The sequence below is a fragment of the Heloderma suspectum genome, chromosome 3, assembly GCF_057233095.1.
Source record: "Heloderma suspectum isolate Gila_16-S chromosome 3, 16-S_ref, whole genome shotgun sequence".
Lineage (NCBI taxonomy): Eukaryota > Metazoa > Chordata > Lepidosauria > Squamata > Helodermatidae > Heloderma > Heloderma suspectum.
Window position 1 is genome coordinate 230,515,194 of NC_139460.1, and position 12,800 is coordinate 230,527,993.

At 44.3% G+C, this 12,800-nt stretch overlaps 1 protein-coding gene across 1 annotated transcript in view; it reads right to left on the minus strand.

Annotated features, from left to right (window-relative positions):
• Positions 1-318: 318 nt before the first annotated feature.
• JAKMIP3 (Janus kinase and microtubule interacting protein 3) overlaps positions 319-12,800 on the minus strand; it is a 127,615-nt gene continuing 115,133 nt past the window's right edge. The window contains exons 17-22 of the mRNA XM_084841937.1: positions 12,324-12,389; positions 10,766-10,834; positions 10,602-10,679; positions 5,103-5,306; positions 3,727-3,792; positions 319-573 (exon numbers count right to left, since the gene is read on the minus strand). Coding sequence (XP_084698063.1) covers positions 475-573; positions 3,727-3,792; positions 5,103-5,306; positions 10,602-10,679; positions 10,766-10,834; positions 12,324-12,389 — 582 coding nt within the window. The 3' untranslated portion in view covers positions 319-474. The remainder of the gene's footprint in view (positions 574-3,726; positions 3,793-5,102; positions 5,307-10,601; positions 10,680-10,765; positions 10,835-12,323; positions 12,390-12,800) is intronic.

A 12,800-nucleotide genomic window follows, 5' to 3' on the forward strand; every position in this document is an offset into this window, starting at 1 on the left:
TGGATTTCATTCATCCATTCACTCATTCATATTTTCACCACTGACTAGCCTGGAACTCTTTCAAAGCTTCCTTCAAGATGTGTATTTAAGCAACTACGAATAACAGTACAAAGGACTGAAATACAAAACAGGACATGTTCACTTCTTTACAGAAGCAGTTTACTGCCTGCTTAGCAGGGAACCAAAAGTTATTCACTTCATCTGAATGAATGTACTGCTTTTCATGTAAAGCTGAAGTTGTTTTGAGCAGCAAAGAGGAGGTTTCCTTTAGAGGAGCCAGTAATTGTTCGTATTTGTTTTTTTTTGGCTTTCTTCTTTGACAATTCTAATACTAGTTTGTAAAAACTTAGAGGGAGTTACATTTGTCGGAAGATCTGACTTCACTTCAAAATAAAATTCACACAAGTTCTTCTTTATAAAAATGGTCAAAAAGATTAGATCTTCAGTCTTTCATGTCAAAATACAGTATATAGATTAGTTTCTTGAAATGGCAACATCTTTCCCCCCACCCCAACCTTGGCAACCATTGTTATATTGTTCCATAAGAGAAGGGTTTCTAGCTTTCTCTCTGGGCTGAAAGAGGAAAACAAAATACAAAAGAAGCTGAAGTTACTTAAAAGGGGAGTTTCAAATGATCTTTCTCGTTCTCATTCTCTCTCTCTCTCTGCTTCTGTTTCCAGGCTCAGCTGCAATGCCCCACTGCTGCTGTCTGGGGACAGGCTGCACCACTGGAGTTGGGGGCTGGGCTGGGCAGGACATTGATGGATTGGGTATTTTTGTGACAAGAACAAAGCACCAAGTGGAAGGCAAGCTAGAAAAGACAGACTACCACACATGCCTGTGCTTTTATTTCCTTTGGTATGGAAGTCTATTGTTGCTAAAAAGTCATGCAAAGCATTGACAGTGTAATCGTATGCATGTTTACTCAGAAGTAAATCTCACAATGTTCAACTTATTTCTGTATTTATTTACTTACAAGATTTACATGCCACTCCACATCCCATAACATATCAGAGTGGAGTTCAATAGGACTTATTCCCAGGCAATTGTGCATAGGACTGCAGTATGAGCTAATGTATGTGTTCTTTGAAAAAGAAGGCAGGGAGCCCTTTTTGTAGGGAAATCTTGAATTCAGTCTTTCGGTTGTATCGAATGGTGCGCTCCACCAGTGAAAGGGAACCACAGGTGGAACAAATTTCCCCTTCCCCTCTGCAGCCCCCAGAATCTGCTCTGGAGGGTTGGGGGGGCTCTGGAGCAGATTTGGGGCACATGTGGGGGGCTGCAGGGTGGAGGACAGTTTGAGGAAGCCCCATCATGCAACTGGAAGTCCCACTGTATGAGTAGAACCCTTTAGTTACAATTTTCTGTCCTTGCTTTTTGGCCATCCAGATATTTGGGCAAGTCCTTTTGAGTGGGTCTGGGCCATACAAAAATGGACATGCGGCGTTCTGTAGCTGCCGTAATGATAAGAGAGCATCAGAGCCTGATAGGAAGCAGAGCAGAAACAGATTTAACAAGTAAACAGAATACTTACCTCTTGTAGGGGGGCAGGCGTACTATGACCAAAGAATGAAAGCTAAAGAGAAAAATAAGAACAAAAATAAAAACTAAAAAAAGGAAAAAACAGGGAAAAGGAGAATGGAAAGAGAGAAAAAGAAAAAAAAGAATTTACAGTATGCCTAGTAAGAGACAAGCAATGAGTCTAGACAAGAGTAAAGCATGACAGTCTGTTGAAAAGAGGCAGAATAAGCTGCAGTAGGAGACCTTTCAAAAATTTTTGTGTTTCAATAGATGCAATGAACAGTGTGTCTAAGAGAGAAGTATTCCAGTTCCTAATTGTGTTGCTCTACTTTTAAGTTTTTAAGTTTTGCGGGTTGAAGTGTTTTACATTTTGTAACGTACACTGCCTTGAGGGTCTTTGGCTAAAAGTTGGAATAGGATGGCTTCAAATAAATAAATAAGTAAATAAGAGAGAGAGTGTGGGGTGGCTCTGGCCCCACCCTCTGCTGACATGCACCCCTCCCCTTCTCCCAGATCCTGACAGCTTTTGGCAGAGGGAGTAGAGCCCTCGGGTGTGGGAGAAAGGTCACCCACCCATGGGAGAGGGGGTTGCACTGGACACCCAAGAGACTGATGGAATGATGGGGAAAGAAGTTCAAGGAATCTTTGATCTTAGACCTCACCGCAACAATCTCCCATACTGATTATCCTAATATCATATGAAAAGTAAAGGTCTATTATTGCACCACACAACTTTACCCACATATATAAATAACCTTCTCAACCCTGTGCTGACTTGAAATCCCATTCATTTGTGTACTTAAGCCCTTCACCAGTAGGAGAATCGTTGTACCGTGAGATAGTGTGTGATTAGACTTTTAACAGTGCGATGCTACACTTGTCTCCTTAGAAGTAAGCCCACTGAATTCAATGAGACTTACCTCCAGTTAAGCCCATCAGAATCATTGGAGATAAGCTTGCCTTAGTCTGTGTTGCATTTAAGCCAATGTGACTGTATTCCTAGTCTATTCCAGGAGTGGGCAATATGTGGCCCTCCAGCTGCTTTGGCCTACAACTGCCATCATCCATCACCATTGGCTATGCTGGCTAGGGCCCACCTGTGGTCTTTTCACCATTTCTTATACTCTTCAAACAAAGTTCACTAACAAGTGAACAATTTTGCTCCTTGGTCTCTCAAGCAACAAAGTGGGTCAGGTCACTCTGAAGCCCTTTGTTGTGCTTCAGCACAATCCAGAAGCCTGGCCCAGCCCAGCTGTGCTGCCTCCACCTCTGCCCAGCCCCTTACCTGGGTCCTCTGGAGGTGTTCCAGCAGCCCTCTTGTTGTTCCGGGGCCAGGGAGCCATTTTTAAAATGGCAACTCCCTGCATTTCCAGGGGCAGGGTGTGTATCTCTGACTCCCCCTTCCGAGGTTGGAGCGCTGTCACTGATCTTGGAAGGGGTTTTCCGAGCCATCCTATGGTCCCTGGGACACTTGCCCAAGGATCATAGGATTGCTCTCTTAATGTGTAAAATGGTGGGAGCACTTTTCGCTCTGGGCTACACAACCACCAACAATCTGGGACAGGAGGCAAAGCTAGGCTCCAGTACTATGGGCTAAACAGACAATTCCATCATGGTCTCTAGGCTGTGTCTTTCCTTCACATTCTTTCCTTGGAAAGCCTAAAGCTTATTCTGCACACACGTGTGCCTGACCTTTCCTTTTTGTTGTTGTTGTTGTTGCTTTGATGTGCTGGAACGGTAACGAAACGGAATGCTGAAAACTGGGCCATCTGTCTTTGTTTTATTGTACAGCCTTAGCGGTTTTTAAATGTAGTTCAGGTAAGTATCTGAACTACAAAGGAGCCACTTGGAGGAAAGCACAGATTTTGAGGATTTTCTCTTTATCGTAATGTGTTTTCCATTCAAGAACATACATACACTAGGGGAAAATATTTACCAAAGTACAATAATTATTTGACTGCAGGAAGCCAAAATTCCATTAGTTTAAGTAACCCTCCCTTTTCTCTAACCTCATATGAATTTGCTTAGCAGCAGCTTCACATGTTTACCTGAATATGTAATACAGTGACCAAATAAATGCAGCTGGGCGTTTAGGAGAATTACTGGTATTAAATTAGGCTTTCCCAAACCCACAGTCCCTTTGTGCACATTTCTCTTGAGCATACTTCTTGTAATAATTCAAGTTTTTCAATCATATCGCCATACCTTTTCTTCTAATTCCTTTATTTGTCTTTTTTGAGCTTCGATTCTTTCTTCTAGCTCCTTAATTCTCTGTGAAAATCAAAGTTTGTGTGAATACTACACTGGCATTGGGGGCAGGGAGAAGATTTGATCTAACAGGCTTCTTTGAAAACTTCAGAAAAGGGCATAGCTGTGGCTGTGATGCAAATCAACCAGACATTTCTGATTCCTCTGATGTATACCACCCTCTGGTGATGCTCACAGTAACCTTGAAACCCTCAGTTTATATTCACATGACTTTTCTTTTATAGTGGGGTGACATCTGGTAACCAAACAATGGTGAGATTTCACATGAAACCTCTGTAGTCCAGTGGCCTTGGCATGGGTATATACTTTTCAATTAAGCCAACCTACGTAGGATACCAATTCAAACATTCCTGCAGTCAAGAAGAGCCCCAACCATACAGAAGTGATTTTGGGCAACAGCCATGCCTCTCAGGAATGAATCAATCAGTTCTCTGTGTTGGAATCATGTTATCCTGTCTAATCTGACAGATGCAATAAACATCTAACACAGGGTGCGCAACTTGTGGCGCTCCAGATGTTTTGGCCTACAACTCCCATCAGTCCTTGCCAGCAAAGATGAGGGATCTTGGGAGTTGTAGGCCACATTATCTGGAGGGCCACAAGTTGCCTATCCCGATCTAACAGAATTACATGATGCAAGATGGCTGCAACCTGAGATGTGGTTCTGGAAAGATACCCCAGGATAAAAAAAGCCCATGGACACTGTGGCTGCGAAAATGCTACATGATGTATCATTTACATTCAGTAATCTCTCGTTTCCTTTTTTACTATGTTGGGGCTACGGTTGAAACTAACCTTGTGTCTCAATGCCCCTAATCCATATCTTTGGCTGCCACTGGCGGAGGTGAGGGAAATGCACATCATACCAACATCAGGACATTGACAGTGCAATGCTGTGCATATCCGCCAGTGGCAGCGAGGCTTACTCCTAGGGAAATGTGTACAGGATTGCAGCGTAGCTGTACAGAGGGAGAGGCTGTAAGCTGATACAGGGCTGCCATTTTCAGCAGCAGCCCTGTGTACTAGTTTGTAATGTGGAGTTTCACCTGAAGACATAACCCTTCCCTCCATGACCACTGCAGGAATCCATACCAAAGTGGCTGTTCATAAAAAGTGGCCTCTCTGATCAAGAAACACCTCAGTTCTTCTTCCTGCCACAATCACTTTTTAAAACTGAGCCTTATTATTACATTATGCTTTAGAATGACACTACAGAAGAAACATAAACAAAATGAAGCCACTGCTCATCTTCCACAGGTTTTAAACTGAACGAGGGTGCTCTCTCAGTGGCAAAGCCTCCCATCCTAGCATACCTGTTGTGCATGTTGAATGAGCTCCATTCTTTCCCGCAGAATTTGGGAATCTCTTTCTCGAAGTTCACTCATAACCTGCCGCTTCCATTGCTCCACAGCGTTCTTCAACTTCTCTTTCTCCTCTTCAGAAAGGATTTCGGACATTTTGGCTCCTGCCTCCTGCTGTAGGGCATCGTACAACATGGCTTCCAATTCCAGAATGTGCTAAATGAAAGAAAAATAAAACCACTGGTTCATGTAGGTCTTTTTGTTAATATTATACGTTTGCAGGTATTTGCCCTGTAGCTTTTTGCCTTTATTCCTTAATATACCTGGCATGAGTTGTTCTGAAGAACTGAGAATGAAAAGCAAAGCTTTGAGTGAGTACAAAAATCAGTTCCACATTTGGGGAAAACCTGGGAACAGTGCCAGCTCCAGGTTGTTGAGGGCCCTTCGGCAAGACACCCTTGGGCAAGGCACCCTCCTGCAGTGGGCCTACCTTCTTATTGCCATGGTCACCTGCTGCTCTTGCTCCTCCTCCTCTTTCTCATCATTGCTACCACCTGCTTGATTGACAGGCAGGGAGCCAGTGAGCAAGCAGGCAGCAGCATCTACTGTTCCTCCTTCTCCCCACCACCATTGTCTGGGCCAGAGCAAGAGGCTGCAATGGTGAAAAGGAGGAGCAACTCCAGGGGAGGTCTGATCAGGGAGCCCCTGCGGGTGTGTGGGCCTATGGCAGCTGCCTGATCATGCCTATCCTTGACACTGGCCCTGCCCGGGAAAGGTTGCATTTTGCCTGGATTTCCCCAGAATGTTTAAAATGGCAGTCTAGTAGCACAATCGTATACATGTCAATAGCGCTGGTTCCAGGTTTTGGGGGACCCTTGGGCAAGATGTCTTCAGTGAGCCTCTTCCACTCCCTGAAGTCACCCACTTGCTCTCCCTTTGCCTCTGGGCCCAACCTTCACCACTGCAGAATGATTTTGATAGATAGCTGCATTATTTGTAATTTATTTAAAATATATTTTTAAAAGGAAGGGGGAAAGGGGGCAGGGGAAAACAAGTGAACAGCCAATGGCAAACTGCTGCTCCTACTCATTTCCATTGTTTGATGGTGTTGTTCCTCTGGACCAGAGGGGGAAAGTGGGTGATAAGGTGGCAATGGCGATAGATATAGGGAACGCTGGTCAGTAGTGGACCCCTTTCTAAAGTGTGAGCCTCAGCAGGGGCCCAATGATACTGGCAATACATATCGATGGAAATTACCCCCACATAAGCCTGCAGGGAATTGCAATCGAAAATATTCCTGTAGCCAGGGTATTTTAATGGCAATTTTCTCTTCTGAGCAAACACGTTGTTCATTCCAGGATATATCATAACAGCCATTCCATGTGATGAGATAGATGATTTTGGAATATTCCGTTGCAAAATTGCATTCAGTGAAAATTCTCGTTTCTGCTCATAAAGGCAAAGAAGGCCTAGGCAGGAACATCACTAAACACAAAAGGATGTGTTAATAATGAATTCACAACTTAGGGCCAGGTCACACCACTCAGTTTCTCCATGCCATCACGTAGCCTGTATCACATGAAACATTCTCTGCCTGGTTGTCTGCACATTTATATACTCCTGTGGAGAATCTTAGCAGTGTGTAAATCAGCCCTTGCAACTGCTATGAGTCCATTTACTGCTGTCAATGAGCCACTTTCTTAAGCCAAATGTTTCAGAATGGAAACGTTTTTGCCTGACTATCAGACAGGCGGTTGATGCAACTTTTGCCCACAATGCCACACAATAATTTAGTACTACGTCCACAAGCAGAAAGGAGCTGATGTAGAAGGTTACTCTTGCCCTATCCCCCTTCCCTTTCCTCTTCCCATATGACTGGGAGAAAGAATAAGCCAGAATTCAGTTGTGCTTTAGCGGATTCCTGGTTTGTCATCACATGTTGACCAGGAATCATGGTTTAAAATATACTCTAGCTTTTCAAACAAGCCAGTGAAACAAGCCAGGGTTTGTTGTTGTTTTATTTAGCAACTGACTAGAGTTTATTTTAAAGCATGATTCCTGGTTTGCAGTTTATTCCTCCTCCTGTGGGAGGAGTCATCCACTCCTCCCATGGCAGGAGGAGGGGGAGTGCAGGAACCTGAGGCTTCACCCAAGCTTCTTTCTGCATGTGCATGTATCATTCAACCACAGTTTAGCATGTGAGAGTGACTGATGTCTGGTATTTAAATGGCCAAAGACTGCAATTTGTCCATTTCAGCCTATGCTTCCAAGTGCCTCGGAAACAGGGCAGTGGAATTTTCTCTTCTTTCATCTTTTGGGCTAAAAACTGGTATGGCTCTTTACCAGACCTGCAAATCAATAAGCCCATTGTATATTATAATCCACACGGTGAAACTACAGGATAATACTTAAGGAGAATCTGTGGCAACAGGAGAGAGAACTTGCATGTGGGATTATTTCCAATCATCACCCAGTGCTATTCACCCAATAATCACCCAGTGCTGCTGATAATAAGTATGTGTGGGATGGGGGATCAGTAATATTCAGTGGGGGAGAGGGAGACCCGGCCCTTCTTGCCTCCCTCATATGCCACTTGTGTCTGTATTTATCACTTCTGCTACCAGGGCTGGCTCCAGGTTTTGGGCAAGACACCCTCAGTGGCCCCCCTCCCTCAGTGAGTCGACCTTCTCACCACCATTGTCGCCAGCCGCTATGGCTCCTCCTCCTCTTTCTCATCTTTCCTACCACTTGCTTGCTTGCTTGCTTGCCAGGCAGAGAGCCAGGGAGCACGGAGCAATGGCGTCTAACACTCCTCTGTCTCACCACCTCCCTTGTCTGGGCCCTGATGAGAGGCAGGGGAATAAGCAGGTTGCAAGGTGAAGAGGGGGAGCAACGCCAGGGGGCTCTTGCCAGTGGGCCCCTGCTGGGGTTTGGGCCTTCGGCAGGTGCACAGCCATGCCTACCTTTAACACCAGCCCTGTCTACCATTTGTTTGATTCTTTTTTTCAAAATGGACATGTGCTGCTGAACTAGAAAGGTTAGGCATTGGAAAATAATGCTTCCATGTTGGCTTGTATCAGCCGGCCACCCAACTGTTAGACAGTTTTATGGGATTGCACATTGATAGCGGGGAGGGCTCTTATTCATGTGGAATAAAAGCCCGCAATGGAAAAGCATCTATCTCTCCTTTTTAAAGTTGCAGGAGGAATTGTTTTATGTGAAAAGATGTCGATATTTTTGCCAACTTTCTCAGGATAATGCAGGGTATGCTACACCAGGTTGCTCTGCAGTAATACAGCAATCCATTCTGTGCACATTAGGTAAAGCCTGCAGGGGCCTTTCATTTCATGCACCATTTCATAATCCCTGATATATGATTATGTGTGGAGGAGAGCATAACAATGCACTGTGAACAGACGATAAAGTGTCTGAGAGAGAGAAAGAGCACATAGGGTTAATCTGCTATGTTTTGTCCCTCAGATAAGTCAATACATGGTGACTTCTCAGGCTTGCGGTGATAAAGTTCTAGTTGCCAGCTTTCTGTCTGATCCAGCTCCTGAAACTCTAGAAGCAGCCTGATTCACATGAAAGTGTCTCCACATAGTTACCTGCACACTTTATATGCTCTTGTATGAAATTTTGCCCCTTGGTCCCCCGTCCCGTCCCCCGATGCTAGGAAACGCACAGGAGTAATGTCTCAAAAAAAGGAAAGGGAAAACTCTCCTTTAGCTAAACTGTCTTCTATTATCATCTCGACCATGTTCTTAGAAACACTTCCCCACCCCTTAAACAGGAAGGTACATTTGAGAACTGCCTTAGCTCGCTCTAGAGCATTTCTCCTTAAAGCAGTGCTACCAGGAATACAGTTCCTGAAACAAAGGCTTTCTTCACACGAAGCTTTTATCTTGTGATTGAGATGGCTCCTTCACAGAAGTTTGCAGGCTCTTTGTATGACCTCGTGATCCTCCAAGGTGTTTCCTGCACTGAATACCCTTTGTTCTGTTTTTAAATAGATCGCAGATAATGAGCTATCAAATTACCCTGCTGTGTTCCAATTGAGTTTCCTCCATGAGAAGAGGAAAAGCAGCAAGAAGAGGAGCAGGGGAGGGGGAAAGGAAGCGGGTGAAAACGGGAGTCGTTATGATCTTGCATTTATAACAGAAGCAGAAAGCCACATTTTAAATGCAGGATTTTAGGCTGGTGTAGAGATGCCCAAAGAGTAGCTCATTAAAGAGATACCTCTTGATGAATAAGTTTTTCACTATAGTTGCTGTTAAGGCATCCCCAATCCTCAGTGCTAATCCGGCTAATCCATGTGGACTAGAAGCAAAACTAGACACATAGTTCAATACATCATCACCTCTCTCATGCTTTTTATTGTTTTTAAATAGTAGCCACATCATTTGGGGCTGATCAGGATTGGCATGGCTCTACAGATGGCTGTTTAACCATTTTCTTGCTGAAAATCCCCCATCCCCCAAGCTGCTCTTTGCCACCAAAGGCACCATTTGCTGCAATAGCAGTTTGGGAGGGGGTGGGATTTTCAGTAGGAAAAATGTGTGTGTGGGGGGGAAGGTTCACTTCCTCCTTCTGTGATCCCAGTCTGGATCGCAGATTGCTATTCAAACAATGACAACAACAGACACCCCAGAGAAATGATGACATGTTTTGCATCACATCCAGTTTGGCCCTAGAAGTGAGCATTCTCACTTTTCACCATTCTCCTTTGTATTCCTGAACATGTGATTTGTGAGTGACAGGTCCTCTGATTTTGAATGTCAGTCACTGAAGCCTGGAAGCACTCTTAGGGAAGAACCCCTGGACAGTTGCAATCAGCAGTACACTTAGTACAGCCGGGGGTCCTACTTTAAAGAGGACAGTCCTCTATTTTGGAGAGCTGGCTGATATCTATTGGAAGACATTCACTATTTGCATAGTCCAAGTCTGGTTTAAAGTCAAAGAGCCAGAAGGAGGGGAGAGTTGGGCCTTGCAGTTGCCCATCAACATTGATGGAGAACAGACTGAGCAGGCACACCCAGTCACTTCTCCACTAAGGTGAGATATACTGTATTCCTATTTATAGTCATTATGTCTAAATTTGCACCTATACATATACATTTACATATGCAAATGTTACACAAATTGGCATCCCCTTTTTTTGGGGGGGGGGGTTAACCATTTCCCCTTTTTTGACCAGGCAAAAGTAGCCACCAGCATCCAAACTCCAGTATTGGTACCTTTGAGTGTTTCCACACATGAAGCATAATGTGGTTGTTACCTCCATCAAGTTGCAATGTGAATTTGACACCGACAGTAGTCAGATTTCAGGGAGTCTACTCTAAATATGACTAAGTGTGGATCCAAGATCTCCTGAAGACTTACGACAAATTCACAGAATCGCTGGATCTTATTTTAGATTATGCGTCCCAGCAAGAACACTCCTTTTATTTTCACAGTCACTGGATGACATTGAGCCAACGTTATTTTTCTTGCAAGAACTCTCTGACCTACCTTATGGGCTTGATCTAAAGACTGCTTTCTGTAATCAAGTTCATCATCCAGATACCCTTTTTGTTTACTAAATAATTCCTAAAAACAGAAAGAGATTTGGGTTATACTGCTTGTCTCAGTAAGTGCCAAGCATGATTACGGGTTTTAATTGTTTGATGCATTACCTTCTCATTCTCCAGGTCTATCATCTTTTGCTGTAGCGCTGATTCCGTGACTTCGATCTGCTGCAGCCACTGCACAAAGATGACGAAAGGTCAAGTTCCAAGGCAGAGAAGCAGATTTGACAGGAGAGCAGGCTTTACCACGTAGCTTTGATTATTGCTCTGCTATAACAGGCCTGATCAATCAATGAAAATCAAAACACTCCAGTATACTGCTAGTTTATAAGCCAGAAAGAAAAAGAACAAGCAGTTCTCCAAGTCTGGCAATTATGACTTTTATGACGTTACAGTAGGAGGGTTGAAATTCAGGCCAAATCTGTCCCTCCAGGTTTTGCCAGATGGCCATAACCCTTCCCCTGTCCCCATCTCCTTTCCCCTGACCGTCAATTGTTTGGTGGTTTCCTGGCCTTTGTGCAGTTTTTAACCCATTCTAAAAGGTTAAAATGCCTCTCCTAAGGCTGAGTTACTGGGCACTAAGAGCTTTCAGCTACATGATGCCATCAGTTTTAGTATCCCCCCATTTGCCTTTGGCCAACACTCCCCCCCCCCCATACACCTTTGTCCCCGAGAGCTTCTCTGAAATGTAATTTGGCTCTGGGGCTAAAAGAGATGTTATAGCATTGCCTCAGTCCAGTGAAGACAGTCTGAGCTGTGGATTGGATCCTGGCACATGCATACGGGTGTATGTTTACAAGATCATCACATATACTAACAGCAAATTCAGGTGCTGTGTTATGAGACATGTGTGGCCACAACAGGGCTACTAAGAAACAAGAGGGTGGTATCAGCACGCTCAGGGATTTCAAGGTTTGCAGACGTAGAAAAGCCTTCAGGGAAGAAAAAACACCTCCCCCACCCACCCAACAGCCCAATGAGGACTGAAAATACTAAGAGGCCACAGAATACAGAGTGTCTTATGGGGAAGGAGAGCAGGAATGGAATGCAGTACCCTGAAAGAAGTCATGGCTGCACAGCTGGAACAATAAAGAGGAGCACCCCATACTGCAACATTTTGTTACAGGTCCCATGTGTACCAATGTAATAGCTCCAGGCATTTCTAAGGAATTCAAATGAAAATGGTCTTGATGACATTACATACTATATGAAGCACTTTGGGCTACTCTACATGTTGCCTTTGTCACACAGACAGCACTCGAAGTGGCCTCCCCTTTGGGCATCATCCCAGCCCAGTGCTATCGTGTGGGCCTTCCTCAACACAGAGAAGGTGCTGATATCTTGGGCTGTGCATTCTAGCGCTGACATAGAAAACACTCCTCTTGATGCTGAAAGTACCTGAGTATCCGAGGAGCCACTCTGCATGTTATGGGGGTGGCATGGAGAAGACAATGCATGGATGTCATTTCAGTTGGCATCCATGTGATAAAAGTAACGCGTAGAGCAGTTCTTAGAGCCACTTTTGCATACAGGGTTGAAGAGGAAATCAAAGTCCTAGTTACAGCACTAGACTCCCACATGACAGTGCTATACCAGAGAATACCAGTTATACCTGTGGAGGTGGTCACTGAACCACCCTCAGAGCGGGAAACAACTGTGCCATTACCTTTTCTGCCAATGTCAAAACTGTCCTCGCTTGTATGACAACTACTTGCTCTTCATTTGTTAAGTTCTGCAGCAAGAGTAGAATACAATTGTCATCAGAGCACATGCCTTTTCAACTTTTTCCTATTTCTGAGGCTGCCCTTGCACTATACTTCCTAAAACTACAGAGCAAAACTAGTATTTTCTTACAACAGCACTGTATTACTGGGTGTAATTTAAAGGTAGTAATCACTGCATTGTTATGAGGTTTTTAGTGCAGATAACAACCACCAGTTATGAACTACCAGCAGCCGATAGGAAATAAGTGATGTCCCTGCCTAGTAATGAAAAAAGGTCCCTTTCTCAGTGCTTAGCAGGGCAAAAGCACAACTCCAATCTGCTGCTGATCAGAAATAAGTCTTCCCCTGTGGGTAAGGGGTGTGGTGGGGGCAGGCAGGGGATAAAGTTGGCTAAGTGATTCAGTCCTGCTTCCTTTTGT